The sequence below is a fragment of the Cherax quadricarinatus genome, chromosome 7, assembly GCF_038502225.1.
Source record: "Cherax quadricarinatus isolate ZL_2023a chromosome 7, ASM3850222v1, whole genome shotgun sequence".
Taxonomy (NCBI): domain Eukaryota; kingdom Metazoa; phylum Arthropoda; class Malacostraca; order Decapoda; family Parastacidae; genus Cherax; species Cherax quadricarinatus.
Window position 1 is genome coordinate 51,954,324 of NC_091298.1, and position 21,423 is coordinate 51,975,746.

The following is a 21,423-nucleotide window of genomic DNA, read 5'->3' on the forward strand; positions in this document are numbered from 1 at the left end:
AGAGCCCAGGCAGCCAGGAGTGAAACTACTAGCGGCCAACGGAGGGAAGGCGCCAAGACCTGGAACGACCCCTGCAACCACTTAGGTCAATACACACCTATGAGGCAGATGTGGAGAAACTCAATACACGGTTTCAATAGTTATATGACAAAAACGGCCGGAAATCTATAATGCCGATAAAAGTAGCCTACGAAAAGTGGGAGGAGGAGCGTAGCTTCGACCCCCCCCCCAGACAAGCACAACTGGGTGAGTACACTTTAAGTGCTCTCTAGTGTGGTAACAGGTCAAAGGTCGCGACTTAAGAACTTTACACTGCCTCCCTTGAAATGTTGGTCTCGTTAAATACCTGAATGGTGTTATCCTGTATGAAGTTATCCTGAATGAAGTTATCCTGTATGGAGTTATCCTGTATGAAGTTATCCTGTTTGAAGTTATCCTATATGAAGTTATCCTGTATAAAGTTATCCTGTATGAGCCTATACTGTATGAAGTTATCCTGTATGAGGTTATCCTGTATGGAGTTATCCAGTATGAAGTTATCCAGTATGAAGTTATCCAGTATGAAGTTATCCTGTATGAAGTTATCCTGTATGGTTATCCATGACTAGTATTATCCTGACTGGTGTTATCCTGATTGGTGTTATCCTGACTGGTATTATCCTGACTGGAGTTATCCTGACTGGTATTATCCTGACTTGAGTTATACTGACTGGTGTTATCCTGCTAGAGTTATCCTGACTGGTGTTATCCTGATTGGTGTTATCCTGACTGGTGTTATCCTGACTAGAGTTATCCTGACTAGTTATCCTGACTGGTGCTATCCTGACTGGAGTTATCCTGAATGATGTTACTAACTCCAGGTAGTCAGAAGCACGACTTGCTCCTGCACTTAACCTTCCCCAGGAGTACGTGTTATAAACGTGTATCACATGATCCCAGGAAGGGGATACTTGCCTTCCATTTGTAGGATCAAAAGTCCCCCCTCCCCCTCCCCTTGCCCCAATCACTTCCAGTGCATCAACTTAAATGAATTTCCTGACGTCTCAATTGTAGACAACTTGAGCTAAAGTCCCTGGTCATTATTCGACTACGACTGTGAAATGTTGAGCTACAACTCCTGGTCAGCATTCAACTGTGTGTGTGTGTGTGTGTGTGTGTGTGTGTGTGTGTGTGTACTCACCTAGTTGAGGTTGCAGGGGTCGAGTCCAAGCTCCTGGCCACGCCTCTTCACTGGTCACTACTAGGTCACTCTCCCTGAACCGTGTGTGTGTGTGTGTGTACTCACCTATTTGTGTGTGTGTGTGTGTGTGTGTGTGTGTGTGTGTGTGTGTGTGTGTGTGTTGGTGGGTGGGTGGAGGTGTGTGTGTGTGGGTGGAGAGGTTAGTTAGTTAGTTACCATTTTGTCCTAGGCACATGTCGATTAGACACTAGGCCTGTTGTGTGTGTGTGTGTGTGTGTGTGTGTGTGTGTGTGTGTGTGTGTGTGTGTGTGTGTGTGTATGTGGGTGGGTGGAGGTGTGTGTGTGTGTGTGGGTGGAGAGGTGTGTGTGTGTGGGTGGAGGTGTGTGTGTGTGTGGGTGGAGAGGTGTGTGTGTGTGTGTGTGTGTGTGTGGGTGGGCGGAGGTGTGTGTGTGTGGGTGGAGGTGTGTGTGTGTGTGGGTGGAGGTGTGTGTGTGTGTGGGTGGAGGTGTGTGTGTGTGTGGGTGGAGGTGTGTGTGTGTGTGTGTGTGTGTGTGTGTGTGTGTGTGTGTGTGTGTGTGTGTGTGTGTGTGTGTGTGTGTGTGTGTGTGTGTGTTGGTGGGTGGGTGGAGGTGTGTGTGTGTGTGTGTGGTGACGTGTACTTAGCTCTGTGAAGACCTGTTTGTGTGCTCTGTGAATCTGAACCAGGATGCCCTCTCTTGAGCAGCTTTACCAGCAGCTGAGAGAAGAGCTCAGAGTTGCTAAGCTGGAGATACGGCGATTAACGGAGGAGAACAAGAGGATTCGTAGTAATCCTCCAGTTGTGAGTCCCCAGGTTAAGAGGGGAGCTTGGTCAGTGGCCGGGCAACATGGAACCAAGCTGAAGATCAAGAAAACGGTTGGAGAGGCAGAAACAACGAGAAACCAGAAGACTACCGTGGAAACTTCCAACCCATTCTCGGTGCTACTTGACGAATGTGAGTGTTCTACTGGGAATGCCACAACGAGCACCAAGGAAGCATTGGCAGACGTGAGTGAGACATCCCTAGAAACCCCAACGAAGACCATCGAGAACATCTTGACGAATTCTACAAGTGATGTAATGCTACCTGGCGAATGTGAGTCGACTACTCGGAGCATCACGACGGACGACGCCAAGGAAGGTAAAAACATTGTTGTTGTTGGGGATAGCCAGATTAGGTACATGGATAGGGCATTCTGCTTGAAGGATAGAAGTAGGAGGCAGAGAGTGTGTTTTCCTGGGGCTGGGATGAAGGATATTGTTAGCCGTCTGGATGACATCATGAGAGGTAATGGGAGCAATCCTATTATCTGTCTCAGTGCTGGAGGCAACGATGTTGGCAGACGTAGGAGTGAGGACCTGATTAGCAGGTATAGGTCAGCAATAGAGATAATTAGGAGGAAGGGTGGGAAACCTGTCATATGTGGCATTTTGCCAAGGAGAGGAGTTGGAAATGAATGGTTGTCCAGAGCAATTGGTGTCAATTGCTGGCTGGACAAATACTTAAGGAAAATGCGGTAACATTCATTGACAACTGGGACCTCTTCTATGGCAGAAATGACATGTATGCCAGGGACGGGGTTCACTTATCTAGGTGTGGGGTGGGAACACTGGCCAACGCAGTGGAGGGAGCTGTTAGGTCTTTAAACTAGGAATAGTTAGTGGTATGGGTTTTTGCAGGAAAACTGTGAAGTCGCAGGGTAGTAATATGAGTACTAGGAGAACTTGTAATAGGCAAAATGAGGTGGATATTGGAAAGCCAGTGGCACTAATTGACAAGGACAGTAATAGGTTTAGTGGAATAACAGAAAGGAGCAGGAAGGGTAAAGAGAGAGGAGGGTCTTTAAATATTTATTACACAAATAGTCGCAGTGCTAGGAATAAGATGGACGAGTTGAGACTAGTTGCTAGTGCAGGTAACATAGATGTATTTGCCATTACTGAGACGTGGTTTAATTCAAATTATTATTATTATAATCAAAAAGAAGCGCTAAGCCACAAGGACTATACAGCGCTGCAGGGCAGGAAGGAAGCGAGGGCATCAGGTGGCAAAAGGGAGATGGATGAGCAACAGGTTACGGATAACAGCGGGGCAGTGGATGGTGAAAGGGTAAAGGGCAGCAAGAGACTGAACCAGAAAGGGCTGAGGGGAGTGCGAAAAGTATCATCAGAGTTTGTGGAGTAAATCAGTCGTTGTCAAGAAGTCAATGAGAGAGTCAGGATTAAAGGAGGGTCCATCAGCAAGAAGGGAAGGTAAAGAGAGAGTAGGAGAACGAAGACGACGTTGGAGGTAAATTCTGCGTGCTCGTTGATAGAGAGGGCAGTCTAACAGAATGTGGCTAATCGATACTGGAACTTGACACTGCTCACAGAGAGGAACAGGGTGCCTCTCCATGAGATACCCATGAGTAAGACGAGTGTGGCCAATGCGAAGGCGGGAGAGAGTGGTCTCCCAACCTCGGCACTGATGACAAGAAGACGGCCAGTAACCTATGCTCGGTTTAATAGAATGAAGTTTGTTACCGAGCAGAGTTGACCAACGTTGTTGCCAACGGGTGCGAAGGTGGGTAGCTATTGCAGCAAAATAGTCCAGAAATGGAACACCTCGATAGGAAATTGGTAGGTCATATACTGCTGACCGCGCAGCAGTGTCTGCCTGTTCATTGCCCTGTACGTCGACATGACCAGGGACCCAACAAAAAACAATATCTTTATGTTTGGTAGAGATACGGCGTAGCCAAAGTTGGATACGGAGAACTAGGGGATGAGATGTATCAAATTTTCGTATAGCCTGTAGAGCACTAAGGGAGTCTGAGACTACTACAAATGATGACACAGGCATAGATGCGATACGAATAAGTGCTGCAAGAATGGCATACAGTTCAGCAGTAAAAATGCTAGCTGAAGATAGTAAATGCCCTCGTACGACGCTGTCCGGAAACACTGCTGCGAATCCGACGCCGTCTGAAGACTTAGAGCCATCTGTGTACACAGCGGTGGCATGAGAATGAGAGTGGAAGTGATCAAGAAAAAGAGAGCGGGAAGCCACCGTAGGCAGTTGAGCTTTCGAGCAAGGGAGTGAGAAAGAACAGACCCGAACAGCTGGAACTTCCCAGGGGGGTAGGGAAAAGTGAGATGCTACATGAACATATAAAGGTGGTAACTGAAGGGAAGACAAGAGTGAAAGTAGGCGAAGAGAAAAGGGACGGAGCAAACAGGGGCGGCGAACGAATAAAGAATGTCTACTAATATCGGTGACCATTCTATAAATGGAAGGATTGTGTAGATCGTGAGAGCGTACATAGTAACGAAGGCAATGGGCATCACGGCGATCAGACAAGGATGGAACATTTGCTTCTGTATAGAGGCTCTCAACAGGGGAAGAGCGAAAAGCACCAAGGCACAAACGTAAGCCTTGGTGATGGATAGAGTTAAGGCTAGAGAGAGTAGCAGGAGAGGCCGCGGAATAAATCTGGTCACCATAATCGAGTTTCGATAAAACGAGGGCTGAATGTAGGCGAAGCAGAGTTCGACGATCAGCTCCCCAGGAAAGATGAGCAAGGGTTTTAAGAAGGTTTAGCCGGCTGTGACAAGTTGCCTTCAGAGAGGTAATGTGAGGTTTCCAGGTTAACCGACGGTCAAAGAGAAGGCCTAGAAACCTGACTGTATCACGTTCGGGGATACGGGAGCCATAGAGATACAAAGGATGATCGGAGATAACAGAGCGTCTAGTGAAAGTAATTTGGTGAGTTTTGGTACTTGAAAATTTAAACCCATGTGTGGTGGCCCAAGTGGAAACACGGTCGACCGCATGCTGGAGAGAAACTGCAATAAGGTGACAGTCAGCGCCTGCACAAGCAATAGCGAAGTCATCAACATAGAGTGATGACCAAATATTGGGTGGAAGAACAGAGGCCAAATCATTTATAGCAAGGAGAAAAAGTGTTGTGCTTAGAACACATCCCTGAGGGACACCTTCAGCTTGGACGAAGTCCGGGGAAAGAACATTATTGACTCGAACACGGAAATGTCTGTCAGTTAAAAAGTTCTTAAGGAAGGATGGTAGATTGCCTCGGAGGCCTAAGGAATGGGCCTGGGCCAAAATATTATACCTCCAAGTTGTGTCATATGCCTTCTCAAGGTCAAAAAATATGGCAATAACTGAGTGATTATTCGCAAAGGCATTACGAACATACGTATCCAAGCGTAGTAAGGGGTCTATGGTAGAACGACCCTTACGAAAGCCATATTGACTAGCGGAGAGACTGTTGTGAGTCTCTAAATACCACATTAAACGTCGATTTACGAGGCGTTCCATCACTTTGCAAACTGCACTTGTAAGAGCGATGGGGCGATAGTGGGAGGCATCATGTCCTGTAGTACCCGGTTTGCGGAAAGGGAGAACAATGGCAGATTTCCACAGCTGGGGAAGAACTCCTTGTGCCCAAATAAGATTGAAGAGGTGTAAGAGGACTACAAGGGCTGACCGATGTAAATGTTGTAACATACGAATATGAATGTCATCAGGCCCAGCTGCCGATGATCGGCAAGCTGAGAGCGTTGCCTCCAGTTCTTGAAGTGTAAAAGGCACATTATACTGTTCTTCTCCGAGAGAAGAAAAGTCCAAGGGTACTAACTCTCTGGCAGACTTTGAGGAAAGAAACGAGGGGCATAGATGGAGCCCTCGGGAAATACGGACCAGATGTGTGCCAAGTTCAATGGCAACGTCGAGAGGGTTTGCTATATCAACACCAGTGACCCGTAGAACAGGAGCCGGGTCAGGAGAGTATTTACCACTCAATTTCCTCACTTTTTTCCAGACTGCACTCATAGAAGAAGCAGAGGTGATGGTGGAAACATAGGCTCGCCAACAAGTGCGTTTAGCTTCACGGATGACACGGCGAGCGATCGCACGCTTCTGCTTAAAATCAACAAGTCTCTCAGCGGTTCTATTGTACCGGTACCTGCCCCATGCAGCACGTTTCAAACGTACTGCACGAGCACAAGCAGGAGACCACCAAGGCACGCACTTCTGAGAATGCCTGCCTGAGGTTTGGGGTATAGAATGAGAAGCTGCGGTATAAACTGATGTCGAGAAGATGTGTAGGAGCTCATCAATGGAGGATGAAGAAGGAACCTCACTAAAAGCAGTGAGGTGTGAGTAAAGATCCCAATTTGCCCGATCAAATTGCCACCGAGGGCTACGGGAAGGTGGTGAATAGGAAGGAGAAGTAAGAATGATCGGAAAATGATCGCTGTCATGTAAGTCTGGTAGAACAGACCAGGTGAAGTCTAGTGCAGTGGAGGAAGAGCAGACTGATAGATCGATGCAAGAGAGAGTATGAGTACGAGGATCAAAATGGGTGGGAGTACCCGTATTTAAAACATGGAGGGGGTGAGAGGCAAGAAAAGCCTCCAACTGAATGCCACGTGAGTCACAATGAGACCCCCCCCAGAGGAAATGGTGGGCATTAAAATCACCAAGTAACAGAAGTGGTGGTGGTAAGGATGAAACAAGAAAGGCAAAGTCTGGGATAGAAAATGCTCGAGAAGGAGAGAGATATAAAGAACATATTGTAAACCACTTATTCAAGTGGATACGGGCTGCAGTGTAATGCAGCGAGGTATGGACAAATAGTTGACAGTACAGAATATCATTGCGTAGAAGAAGGGCACTTTCATTAAAGGTCCCATCTGAGAAAGGATCCGAAGAATACAATAAATTATAGCCTGAGATAGGTTGGAAAACAGCCGAGTGTAATTTTGGTTCTTGTAAGCAAGCACCAACAGGGGAAAACCTGGAAAGCAACATCTGAAGCTCACCCCGATTACCCCTGAGGCCGCGGATATTCCACTGTAAATAGGCCATGATTGGAGATGAAGAAAATATCAGGAATCTGTAGGTAAAGGCACCTACGGACTAGAGGGGTTAGAAAAGTCAACGTGTGGTGGCATTGGAAGATGTTCAAGTAGCGAAGGAACGGAGCGTTGCGAAGAATGGGGTTGTGAAGATGGAGGAGAGGGAAGAGAAGGAACAGGAAGTGAATCAGTGTCCATTGAAGGTTTAGTCTCTGCAATATATTCTGAAATGGCTTCAAGTGTTTCTGAATTCAAAGATGTATGGGAAACCATATTGGAGATAGGAGGAGGAGGGTGAGTAAAGATTGGGACAGTAATGGACTGTACCAAAGTAGAGGGGGAGGGAAAAGTGTAAGGGACTGGAGATGAAGTGTGGGGGGGGACAGAAGAGGTAGAAACCTGGGAGGTGACAGAAGAGGGAGAAACTTGGGAGGGGACGGGGGTGGAAGGCATAGTACGAGGAGGAGGGTGAATCTCCACACTTGTAATAGAGCCAGAGAGAGGGGAAGAACTAGGTACAGAGACTGGAAAGGTAACGTGTGGAGGTGGAAGAAGGGAAGGAAGGGGCAAAGAAGATTTGAGCAATGTGGATTTTTTGGACTTCTGAGTAGAGGGGCGATTGGTATTAGGTGTCGTACGAGGTCTTGTCGATACTGGGGCTTGTGAGGAAGGACGCGAAGATGCGAGAACAGACTGAGTTGTAGTCGGGACGTCAGAGCCAAGGACAGCAAAAGGATTAGATGCCGTAATGGCTATGGGAGGGGTAACAACAGAGGAGGCTGCAGAAGATGGGACCCCAGAAGTGGGGGGATGTTTGGAAACACGAGAATAAGAAACACGGGGTAGTCTCCCTTGGAGGCGGAGATGAGTAACTGCCATAGCATAAGGGAGACCTTCTGCCTCTTTGAGGCAACGGATTTCACGTTCATTTAAGTAGACCTGGCAACGGCGGGAGTACGAAGGGTGAGCTTCATTACAATTAAGGCAAGATGGAGGTTGACTGCAAGATGTATTAGAATGGTTGTCGGCACCACAGACTGGGCATTCGGCCATAGATCTGCAATATTTCGCTGGGTGACCAAAACGCCAGCAATTTCTACATTGTTGCGGTGTAGGTATCACCTTTCGAACTTGTAACCGATGTCCCGCGACATATACAGAGGACGGGAGTTCTCGGCTGTCAAAAGTTAAACGAGCCACATTGCAAGGGTAACGTCTCCGCCCCCGGGCAGGAAGGACATAAGTGTCTACTTTGAGGATTGGGAGATCCTGGAGTTCCAGCTGTTCAAAAATGTCATTGCCACATGACTGGAAATTCTGTTGGACTATGGTATGGGGCAGAATGACAGTACCACTACAAGAATTGAGAGAAAGATGTTTTTCAATAGTGATAGGAGTAGTATCGATATTCGAAAGGAGAGAAAGATCATGAGCTTGGGTAGCATTCTGGACAGTGACGATGCGCGTACCGCTCTTGAGAGCGTGAAATGAAATATCTCTGCCAACATGACGCAGGAGCGCTTTGGCAATACTATGGTCAGAAAGGTAGGCAGAAGAAGAAGTTGGTCTTAAAGTAAAGAATTTAGTCCATTGTGTGGTCCGAAATTGAGCGTGGAGAGGGAGTGCTTGACGTGTCGGTCGTTTCCGAGTAGAATGGGAAGGTAACGACGGAGCATCATCAGGAGATTGACGTTGGCGTTTAGGAGTAGGACCGGAGTTGGTCCGGCATGAAATGGGTGGGCGATTCGAAAATTGCCGTACCGTAGAGGGAGAAGCCGGAAGCATAGTCAAAGGAGAGCGGAGTTCAGACAAATCGAAGGAGTCAGTCGAAGCCCCGGTACCTGAAGCGGGTGAGGAAACAGCACCAGCAAGAGGTACAGGGGCATCAGGAGTGTCCGAAGAGTGGTCTAAACACAAGGCAGGGTCAGAATGGGGTGCGGTATCAAGAAGGGGCCCGGGGGTAGTGGTTTCATGGACTAGGGCTGCCATGGTTAGGTTACTCCTTTGCTTTTTGTTTTTAAGAAAAAAAAAGAAAGAAGAAAAGAAAATAAAAACAAAAAAAAGAATAAAAAAAGGGGGGAGCGGGGAGGAATAGTTCCCAGGAGGAATGAAAGGGCCGGAAATCTCCCTCCGCGCCCAAGAGGACTCGACACCGCTAGTAGCGCAGATGCAGCATGGAACCCGTGCCATACCCTACCCTTCATGCCAGTAAACCAGCAATCCGGGATAGCAACCTCACATCTGCCGAGCTACCTCGGTGGACAAAAGAGAGGGCGGCCGGATATCCGCCACAAAGCATACCTCCTTCAGCCACCACCCCCGGAATCCGAAAGGTGGCTTCCAGAGATACACCCGTCGCCCAAAAGACACCCAAAGCTACTCCGGGATACCGGAGAGGGATCGGGACATCCCTAGGCAATCCAGATTCCACGGCAAACTACGCCACCGCCAAGAAACCTCAACGGAATGGGATCGACCCCGGTGTCCTTTCCCCTACCTAGGAACTAGCGCGCCTGTGGGAGAAATCACGAAGGCTAAAAAGAGGAAGGGCAAAAGGGAGGGGTGAGGAGGAGGAGGAGGAATGGAAAAAGGGGAGGATGGGGAGGATGGGATAGGGGAGGGGAGAATGGGGGGTAATTAGGTTCGGTCTGAGGAAGAAGACCGACAGGGCTAATTCCTCAGACCAAGAGCCTCTTCACCACGCCAAGGAGCCCCCCTTGAAGAGGGGTTTAATTCAAAAAGTCGGGACATGCCTGCAGAATGTCACATCCAGGGTTTTAAATTATTCCAAGTAGATAGAAGTGTCGGAAAGGGGGGTGGGGTGGCATTGTATGTCAGAGATCGCTTGAACTGTTGCATAAAAACGGGTATTAAGTCTGAAGTAACACATACAGAGTCTGTTTGGATAGAATTTTCAGAGGGGCATGAAAAATTAATTTTAGGTGTGATATACCGTCCCCCAAATTTAGATAGGGACCAGGGGAGACTACTATGGGAGGAAACTGTTAGGGCCACAAGGCACAATAATGTAGTAATTCTAGGAGACTTTAACTTTAGTCATATTGATTGGAATTTCTTGACTGGGAATTTAGAATCATACGACTTCTTAGAAGTAGTTCAGGATTGTTTTTTGAAGCAGTTTGTGACAGAACCTACAAGGGTAATAACCTGCTTGACTTAGTTCTGGCAAACAACGAATCCCTTGTTAATAATTTAGAAGTTTCAGAGGAACTGGGTGCTAGCGACCACAAATCAATTACATTTAGCATTGAATGGAAGTATGATAGTAGGGATAACTCAGTAACAGTCCCAGATTTTCGCTTAGCAGATTACGATGGGCTTAGAGAACACTTATCATCTGTTGACTGGGGTAACGAAGAGAGCTATCAATATGAAAGTTTTCTGAACACAATACATGCTGCTCAAAGAACGTTTATCCCTTATAAAGAAATTAGATCAAATAGAAATGACCCAAAATGGATGAATAATAGGCTTAAATATCTACTAGGGCATAAGAAAGGAATTTATAGGCGTATCAAAAGAGGCGAGGGTCATCTTATGAATCAGTATATTGACATTAAGAGGGACATTAAAAAGGGGATAAGAAAAGCTAAAAGGGACTATGAAATTAAAGTTGCTAGGGATTCTAAAACTAACCCAAAAAGTTTTTTCCAGGTATATAGAACAAAAGTCAGAGATAAGATAGGTCCCCTTAAAAATAACTATGGGCATCTTACTGACAAAGAGAATGAAATGTGCTCCATTTTAAATAATTATTTTCTCTCGGTTTTTACACAGGAAGACACTAATAATATTCCGGTAATTAATTTTTACAGTGGGCCAGAAGATAAATTATGTAACATCACAGTCACTAGTGAAATGGTTGTGAAGCAGATAGACCGACTGAAGCAAAATAAGTCACCGGGTCCTGATGAGGTTTTTTCAAGGGTTCTTAAGGAATGCAAAATGGAAGTCTGTGAACCATTAACTAATATTTTTAATTTATCTCTTCAAACAGGTGTAGTGTCTGATATGTGGAAGATGGCTAATGTAATTCCTATTTTTAAAACAGGGGACAAGTCGTTACCGTCAAATTACCGCCCAATAAGCCTGACCTCAATTGTAGGCAAATTACTAGAGTCAATTATAGCTGAGATTATAAGAAGCCATCTCGATAAGCATAGCTTGATTAATGATACTCAGCATGGATTCACAAGAGGCCGGTCTTGTCTAACTAATTTATTAACTTTCTTCAGTAAAGCTTTTGAGGCTGTTGACCACGATAAAGAATTTGATATTATTTACTTAGATTTTAGTAAGGCATTTGATAGAGTTCCGCACCAAAGACTGTTGAAGAAAGTAGCAGCTCATGGCATTGGGGGAAGGGTGCTCTCGTGGATCAAATCATGGCTCACAGACAGGAAGCAGAGAGTGTCCATAAATGGGGTTAAATCCGAGTGGGGATCAGTAACAAGTGGCGTTCCACAGGGATCAGTCTTGGGCCCGTTGTTCTTTATAATATATATCAATGATCTTGATGAAGGAATTACTAGTGATATGAGCAAATTCGCCGATGACACGAAGACAGGTAGGATAATTGATTCAAACGTAGATGTTAGGGAACTTCAGGAGGATTTAGACAAACTCTACTCTTGGTCAGAAAAGTGGCAGATGCAGTTCAATGTAGATAAATGCAAGGTTCTGAAGCTCGGGAGTGTCCATAACCCTAGCACTTATAAGTTAAATAATGTAGAACTTAGCCATACAGATTGCGAAAAGGACTTGGGGGTTATGGTAAGCAGCAACCTTAAACCAAGACAGCAATGCCTAAGCGTACGTAATAAGGCAAATAGATTACTGGGATTTATATCAAGAAGTGTAAGCAACAGAAATCCAGAGGTCATACTGCAGCTTTATACATCATTAGTAAGGCCTCACCTAGATTATGCAGCTCAATTCTGGTCTCCATATTACAGAATGGACATAAATTCGTTAGAAAACATTCAGCGTAGGATGACTAAATTAATACATAGCATTAGAAATCTTCCTTATGATGAAAGATTGAAGACTCTTAAGTTACATTCACTTGTTAGACGAAGAATGAGGGGAGACCTGATCGAAGTGTATAAGTGGAAGGCAGGTATTAATAAAGGGGATATTAACAAGGTCTTGAGGATATCTCTTCAAGAGAGAACCCGCAGTAATGGATTTAAATTAGATAAGTTTAGATTTAGAAAGGACATAGGAAAGTATTGGTTTGGAAATAGGGTAGTTGATGAGTGGAACAGTCTACCTAGTTGGGTTATTGAGGCTAGGACTTTGAGTAGTTTCAAATTTAGGTTGGATAAGTACATGAGTGGGAGGGGTTGGATTTGAGTGGGACTGCACATCAGAGCTTATTTCATGGGTAGCATTGAAAATTGGGTTGGTCAAATGTTTGTTAGTGGGATGAATTGTAAAGGACCTGCCTAGTATGGGCCAACAGGCCTGCTGCAGTGTTCCTCCTTTCTTATGTTCTTATGTTCTATATGTGGGTGCTCCTGGTCCCGCCTCAACTTCCCGCCATGTATGGAGCCTGCCTCCATTGCTTCATAGAGATCATTCCACTTTCCCACCACCCCGAAATTAAATAAATACTTCCTGACATCCCTGTCACTCATCTGTGTTGATACTAGCTGTGCTCTGTGTTCCCGTTTCTCGCTTCTCAGACAGCCTTTCCCTGTCTATCCTATCAATTCTATATGCTATTATATCTCTCCTGGTTTTTCTATCCTTTAATGTCGTTAGATTCAATGTCATTTGCCTCTCCTCACAGTTCATGCTTTTTAACTCAGGAATAAGCCTTGCTGCATACCTCTGCACGTTCTCCAGTTTCTTAACGTTTTCTTAAATGTGGGTTCCATACTGGTGGTCCGTACTCCAAGACGGACCCGACGTATGTTGCATATAGTGTGCGGAAAGACTTCTTTTTTTTTTTTTTTTTTTTTTTTTGAAGGCCGCTCTTAGACGAGCATTGGCTGCAGAAATTCTTTGGTTCATGTGAGCCTCTGGTGAAATGAAAGAGACGCTATACTCACCCCTTGGTCTTTCTCTTAAGAGTGAGATCTGCATCCTCCGTTCTCTGAGATTATACACCGTGTTTGGTCTTCTGTCCCCTTCCCCAACCTTCATGACCTTGCATTTGCTGACGTTAATTCAAGCAATCGCTTATCTGACCAATCTTGCGGCTTCTTTAGATCCATTTGCAGCTTTCCCTGTCCACGTCTGTTTTTAATTTTCTCATCAATTTTACATCATCAGCAGATATGGATAATTATGACTCAACCCCATCTGGAAAATCATTAACAAACATCTTTCTGACCTCTCCTTCCAGACAGCCACTACCTCCTTCCTCTGAGGTACTCTTTGATCCACCTCAGTACGTTCCTCGCTATTCCTGCCTGCACCTCAAGTTTTTGCCCCAGTCTCATGTGTCTTTTGGGTATGAGGTTCTTCTCTGCCTCCCGGCAAATGAGAACGTGTAACAAGTGAGGTTCCGCATGGTTCGGTATTAAGACCAATACTGTTTCTCTTATATGTGAATGACATACCAGAAGAGACTGAGTCAGATGCATCTACGTGGTGTAATTTAGAAAACGGACAAGTTGAAGAATGAGATACTTGTGCAATAATAAAGATTCCCTAATGCTGCACAAGTGTCTTATTCTTCAGATATATCTATGTTTGATGATGATTGATGATACAGACTTAATGAAGAGAATAAAAACACATGGGAACAAAGACATGCAACAAATGGACCTGTATAAACTGCAGGACTGGTCAGATAAATGACTACTGAAACTGAACTTCAGTAAATGCAAGTTATGAAAACTGGTAAAGCCGTAAGACGACCACAAACTGAGTATAGATAGAATCGGGGAACAGACCCCTGCAGACTTCACTAAAGAAGACCTAGAGGTGAGCAAGGTGCCGAGCATATCTCAAGAGACTCATCAAGCGAAGAACCTCTGCAGCCAATGCTCGTTTGGCAAATCTACGAGTGGTCTTCAGGAATCTCAAAAAAAAGAGACACTCTTGGCCTCTTTATACAACATACAGCATGTCAGGCTCATCTTGGAGTACACAGCACTTGAAAAAAAGCATGTTATTAAACTGGAAAAAGTGCAGAAGCAGAATTGAGTTTAACGACAAGGGAGCACACAAGACACAAGAACCAGGTGAGACATAATAGCGACCTACAAAATATTCAAGAGGAATTGACAGGGTATGCAGGGAAAAGCTGTTTGAGAAGCGTGAAAGAAGGTATTCGGGGGACACATCTGGAATTTAAAGGCACAGATGAACCACAGGGATGTCAGGAGGTATTTCTTCAGTCTCAGAGTTTTGGGGAAATGGAAAGATCTCAATGAAGAAGTGGTGGAAGTGTTGTGAGGGTTCGTGGAGATTTGATGGTTGGAGTTAAACAGTCGTTGGATGTTAACACATATTAGCAGGGTGTGAGAAGGGGAAGACCCAGCCTGCCTGTTGCTGCTTGGTAGGTCTAACGGGAACTGAGAGAGAGGACGAGCGCGCAGCGCTCACGGCATCACATGACGTCACACATGCTAGTCACTGAGCCTACTGAAAGGGAGTCTAAATAGTATATACATGGATGATACGATCTACAATATACTACACAAGTATAAGTATGGGGAATTCAGTAGCTATACTGACAGCTCGGTCATGTTACGTATGTCGTCTCGACATACAATACTATGCTATACGCTGAACAGGCAGGTAGCTCTGGGCTGATTCTATACAATCGCAAAAGACATATGTAACTTAGAACTAATGGATGGTGTCGTAATGGATGTTAACGTAATGGGTGTTAACATAATGCATTACGAATTATAAGAACAAATCATGGTATAATAAAGGATGGAATTGATCGATCGATCTGTATTCATGCACTCTACGGATTCTGAGGAAGAATAAATATATATTTACAAGGGTGAAAGTAATTAACAGCAAAGGCAGATCTGGCGTGCACAGATCAGTACTGTTAAATTCTCAGAATTCGGAGGGAACGTGAACACAAAAAAAAAAAAAATTCTGAAAAAAAACTGATCAGCTAATAACAAAACATACAGTTGACAACTTCATTCATCTTGAACATCTAATTATACAGACTATGTACATTTAAACCCAACTCTGCGAGGGTAAGATTTACATATGCAGAATGGTTATCATCTTCGGGTGGATCGAATTCTTCTGCAATGGCTAACATATACCTTGACTGAGGGCGATCTGAACAAGTATCTACAACAGATACAGCTACATTCACTAGTGACTGTGGAATTACTAACTGGTATACTCTTCTGCTTGGAGTTCCCAACTCGGCTGTTCGATACAGTAATTCTTGACTCATGACAAAATCACTTAATGGGTGCTGGTGGCTTCACAGTCAGAATAAGATCTTCCTGGAGCAGGAATCGAATCACACCAGACCACATGGGATCGGATCTTTCTTACTGGAGGAATGAACAAACTCGGTGGAGTGGATGACTCTCCCCGGGCACTGAGCCTACCGAAAGGGAGCCTAAATATATACATGGATGATACGATCTACAATATACTACACAAGTATAAGTATGGGGAATTCAGTAGCTATACTGACAGAAACAGATTCCATACATGGTTTTAAGAGCAGGTACAACAGGGCTCACGAGGTTACGAGGGAGTGAATCCGATCAAGCACCATGCTGAGAAAGAGGGGGAGGGGTCTGGAGCTCGAACTCGACTCCTGCAAGAACATACTGGTGAGTACCTCCCTGAAAATTGCCTCCTCCCCTGCTCAGAGAAAACAAGTAACGAAAGTTATGCAAATATTAAGATAGGTTAAGTAAATTAAGCTCGTATATATTATCTTAAATTTTACTAACTTAAGTAACTAGAACTGTTTTAGCGCAAAATAAAAAAACCTGCTTAGATAATATTAAATAATAATAATGATAATTGTAAGCCATGTATATAAAGCCATTATATTAAGCAATAAGAATAAAATAATGTAGTTACAAATAAGCTGCGCAAAACTAATTTAAATACGACCATTAAGCTCTCACCCGTCAGGCTCTTTCCTCAGGAATCTAGATTACCATCTTGATGATCTAGACTCTTAGACTTTCTAGAGTCTAGAGCCAGACCATTTGCAAAACAGGCAACGAATCCTTGATCCCGATTCTCCAGCAGTGTAGCCTAATGACCTTGACCCCCCCCCCCCCCGCTATACAATGTTGATCTGAGCATCAACACTGACTGGTCCTGCGGGAGGTTGTCCGTCAACACACTGAGAGCGGCTGCTGGCTGAGAATAGCCAGCAACAGTGTTTGGTGAAGAGTGCTTACTAAGATGTCTCAGATACCAGGTCAGTAGGTTAATGGAAGGAGGGGGTGCCTGGGTAAACAGCCATTGTTCTAAGCGTTTTTATGTGTGATTATAGTTTTACCAGCGTAGTTGGGCTGGTTAATTTTATTACTTGTGTCATTATTATTACAAAGCTAAGCGCTAAATCCACAAGGATTTTTATTATTTGTAGGTAAAAGAGATTCACGTACTGACCCATTCATGTACTGATCTAGACATTTATTAAAAAAAAAAAAAAGTCTGTATTTCACCTACAAGTTGTCGGTATCACAAACCAGTTTCACCAAATCTACATTTATCTCATTTAAAATTTTACTAAGTGTGAACTCCAATATTAGTATAGAAAATATTTATAAGAGTGTTTATCGTACTAATGATAGCTGGGAAAGACACTGCTTCTCTGCTTAAATAAATCTGCTTTACTTATATCCTCATTTAACCTCTTAGTAATGATTATCAAGTCCTTTATTATGACGCATTCCACTTTTGAATGTTGAATTTGTTTATCCTAATATCTTCCAGTTTGTTTGTCTACCTCTCTTTAGCAACTCCTCTTTGTCATGATTTATCTTTGTAAATATTCTTAGCGGTCTATTGTCATCTTTTTCATGTAATAATGTTGGTGGATTTACCAACAGTATGTTAGGTAAACGGACACATACGCAACTAATACCTTTTACTGTGGCAACATTCAAGTTTCCAGGGGTTTTGTCAAGCCGTTACGGCTCGACAAAGTTCCTGGTCTCTGACCCGGCTTCCTGGCGTGATCAGTCTGGCTGCTGGTACCCGCCGCCATTCGTCCAACTTATGAACCACAGCCCGGCACAAAATACGGGGCGGGGGACTCGAACCGTGGTCCTTGTACATACCAGGCCCAATACTGTAACGATTTAACCAGGAGCGTACAGATAAAAATGTCATTCAATAAACCATTTAGAACTGCACGCAGCCTAGCCATTCACACAAGCTAAAACAAACCCCCCAATAAAAACCTACCATTTAATAAAACATACCCCAGTAAAAAATGTTTACACAAGCACAATTAATTTCAAATTAGGTTCAATTTTACCGAAATCAATCTGAGAAAATAATTACCTGGCATATGTTAAAATGCTAGACTAAAAGTTCAGTGTGGTCAGACATGGCATTCAGGCGAACAGAACAACAGTATCAGATGACCAGGAGGAAAGCACAGGTACACACCTGCTAGCAGGTGTATGTACCCGGTTCTTAGATAATAATCTCATAATGACATTCTCGTGTAAATGAATAGGAACTGGGAGTAGGTGACTGTACGAGTTACTCCGTGTTGGAAAGACCTTGACGTGTGCGGGGGAACTCTGTCTGAAGTACAGGGGAGGGGGTGATAGCGAGGTGGCATATACATGGAGGGGGTTGGTATATGTATGGGGACGGGGTTGATATATGGCAAGGGGGCTTGTATACCTATTGGGGAGGGGGGTGTACATACACAGGCTCGTGCGTGCGTGACTCATTAATATAACTGAAGACAACGATCGACACGTATCCCTGAGCACAGAGCAGGCAAGATATACAACATTATACAATGAATCCTGAGCGGCCATAATGCTCCCATGTCATGTACGATCGTTATTTGTCCTCACTCACGCCAGGATAATGATAATGAATTTGTGACTTTGCTTCTTCAAGGTTTCTCGTGCACGATGTGTTGTCACGTGCACCTGCAGTGTTGTGCAGGTGTGTACCTCTGTGACGGTAACACCTCCAGTGTTGTGCAGGTGTGTACCTCTGTGACGGTAACACCTCCAGTGTTGTGCAGGTGTGTACCTCTGTGACGGTAACACCTCCAGTGTTGTGCAGGTGTGTACCTCTGTGACGGTAACACCTGTATTATTGTGCAGGTGTGCACCTCCTTGACGGTAACACCTCCAGTGTTGTGCAGGTGTGTACCTCTGTGACGGTAACACCTCCAGTGTTGTGCAGGTGTGTACCTCTGTTACGGTAACACCTGTATTATTGTGCAGGTGTGCACCTCCTTGACGGTAACACCTCCAGTGTTGTGCAGGTGTGTACCTTTGTGACGGTAACACCTGCAGCCTCCTATACCTCAATGATCCTAGAAGCGTATCCCCGTATTCCATAAACCTGGTCTCCTATACCTCAATGTTCCTAGAAGCGTATCCCCGCATTCCATAAACCTGGTCTTCTATACCTCAATGATCTTAGAAGCGTATCCCCGTATTCCATAAACCCAGTCTCCTATACGTCAGCGATCCTAGAAGCGTATCCCCGTATTCCATAAACCCGGTCTCCTATACCTCAATGATCCTAGAAGCGTATCTCCGTGTTCCATAAACTCAGTCTCCTATACGTCAGCGATCCTAGAAGTGTATCCCCGTATTCCATAAACCTGGTCTTCTATACCTCAATGATCCTAGAAGGGTATCTCCGTCTTCCATAAACCCAGCTTCCTATACCTCAATGCATGCAAAAGGAATAGTGGAGGTTGGTCACAAAATTCCACTATAAAAATATGCATGTGTAAGTTTATGTTTGTGCGTGTCAATGTCTGTACAAATATCCACTTTTATATGTATGCACTGTGTGTTATGTTTTTTTTCCTCGGGTAATCAGCTTCCCGCGCGTTTACTCCATTTTCTCGGAAGTAAGACTGTGGCATATTTCTTACTAGTGCACCATTATTAATGATTAGATTCAAAGGATTTTTCACAACGAACGTACAACAAAGTGTGTTTCAATATTTTTATGAAGTAACTTTTGGAATATCTCAAATATTTTCTATTACCAAATGTATTTTTTTGATCATAAAGATAAGGTATATTACATTATTTTACATCGTCAGATATTCGGGTTAGCATAGTTTTATCAGTAGGGAGTGTCGTAGTGCCAATACGTGCCGTCATGCTGCCAGTACGTGCCGTCATGCTGCCAGTACGTGCCGACATGCTACTGGAAGGGGCGTCATGCTGCCAGAACGTGCCGTCATGCTGCCAGTACGTGCTGTCATGCTACCAGCACGTGCCGTCATGCTACCAGTACGTGCCGTCATGCTACCAGTACGTGCCGTCATGCTGCCAGTACGTGCCGTCATGCTGCCAGTACGTGCCGTCATGCTACCAGTACGTGCCGTCATGCTACCAGTACGTGCCGTCATGCTGCCAGTACGTGCCGTCATGCTACCAGTACGTGCCGTCATGCTACCAGTACGTGCCGTCATGCTGCCAGTACGTGCCGTCATGCTGCCAGTACGTGCCGTCATGCTACCAGTACGTGCCGTCATGCTGCCAGTACGTGCCGTCATGCTGCCAGTACGTGCCGTCATGCTGCCAGTACGTGCCGTCATGCTACCAGTACGTGCCGTCATGCTGCCAGTACGTGCCGTCATGCTGCCAGTACGTGCCGTCATGCTGCCAGTACGTGCCGTCATGCTACCAGTACGTGCCGTCATGCTACCAGTACGTGCCGTCATGCTACCAGTACGTGCCGTCATGCTGCCAATACGTGCCGTCATGCTGCCAGTACGTGCCGACATGCTACCAGTACGTGCCGTCATGCTACCAGCACGTGCCGACATGCTACCAGTACGTGCCGTCATGCTACCAGCACGTGCCGTCATGCTACCAGTACGTGCCGTCATGCTACCAGTACGTGCCGTCATGCTGCCATTACGTGCCGTCATGCTGCCAATACGTGCCGTCATGCTGCCAGTACGTGCCGACATGCTACCAGTACGTGCCGTCATGCTACCAGCACGTGCCGACATGCTACCAGTACGTGCCGTCATGCTACCAGCACGTGCCGTCATGCTACCAGTAAGTGCCGTCATGCTACCAGTACGTGCCGTCGTGCTACCAGTACGTGCCGTCATGCTACCAGTACGTGCCGTCGTGCTACCAGTACGTGCCGTCATGCTACCAGTACGTGCCGTCATGCTGCCAGTACGTGCCGTCATGCTACCAGTACGTGCCGTCATGCTGCCAGTACGTACCGTCATGCTACCAGCACGTGCCGTCATGCTACCAGTACGTGCCGTCATGCTACCAGTACGTGCCGTCATGCTACCAGTACGTGCCGTCATGCTACCAGTACGTGCCGTCATGCTGCCAGTACGTGCCGTCATGCTACCAGTACGTGCCGTCATGCTGCCAGTACGTGCCGTCATGATGCCAATACGTGCCGTCATGCTGCCAGTACGTGCCGACATGCTACCAGTACGTGCCGTCATGCTACCAGCACGTGCCGACATGCTACCAGTACGTGCCGTCATGCTACCAGCACGTGCCGTCATGCTACCAGTACGTGCCGTCATGCTACCAGTACGTGCCGTCATGCTGCCAGTACGTGCCGTCATGCTACCAGCACGTGCCGTCATGCTACCAGTACGTGCCGTCATGCTACCAGTACGTGCCGTCATGCTGCCAGTACGTGCCGTCATGCTACCAGTACGTGCCGTCATGCTGCCAGTACGTACCGTCATGCTACCAGCACGTGCCGTCATGCTACCAGTACGTGCCGTCATGCTACCAGTATGTGCCGTCATGCTGCCAGTACGTGCCGTCATGCTACCAATACGTGCCGTCATGCTGCCAGTACGTGCCGTCATGCTGCCAGTACGTGCCGTCATGCTGCCAGTACGTGCCGTCATGCTGCCAGTACGTGCCGTCATGCTGCCAGTACGTGCCGTCATGCTGCCAGTACGTGCCGTCATGCTGCCAGTACGTGCCGTCATGCTACCAGTACGTGCCGTCATGCTGCCAGTACGTGCCGTCATGCTACCAGTACGTGCCGTCATGCTACCAGTACGTGCCGTCATGCTACCAGTACGTGCCGACATGCTACCAGTACGTGCCGTCATACCAGTACGTGCCATCATGCTGCCAGTACGTGCCGTCGTGCTACCAGTACGTGCCGTCGTGCTACCAGTACGTGCCGTCGTGCTACCAGTACGTGCCATCATGC

At 45.8% G+C, this 21,423-nt stretch overlaps 2 protein-coding genes across 6 annotated transcripts in view; one reads left to right on the forward strand and one right to left on the reverse strand.

The window, feature by feature from the left end:
• LOC138852359 (uncharacterized) overlaps positions 1-21,423 on the reverse strand; it is a 192,686-nt gene that overhangs the window by 35,285 nt on the left and 135,978 nt on the right. For 2 of the 5 annotated variants that reach the window (XM_070082436.1, XM_070082435.1), the window contains exon 8: positions 17,158-17,341. The exons of the other annotated variants lie outside the window; for them this stretch is intronic. In XM_070082436.1, coding sequence (XP_069938537.1) covers positions 17,173-17,341 — 169 coding nt within the window. In that variant the 3' untranslated portion in view covers positions 17,158-17,172. Of the gene's footprint in view, positions 1-17,157; positions 17,342-21,423 lie in introns of those variants that run through there. 5 annotated transcript variants of the gene reach the window in all.
• Positions 1-21,423, forward strand: part of LOC128689452 (uncharacterized) — a 76,156-nt gene that overhangs the window by 28,904 nt on the left and 25,829 nt on the right. The gene's annotated exons all lie outside the window — the stretch shown is intronic.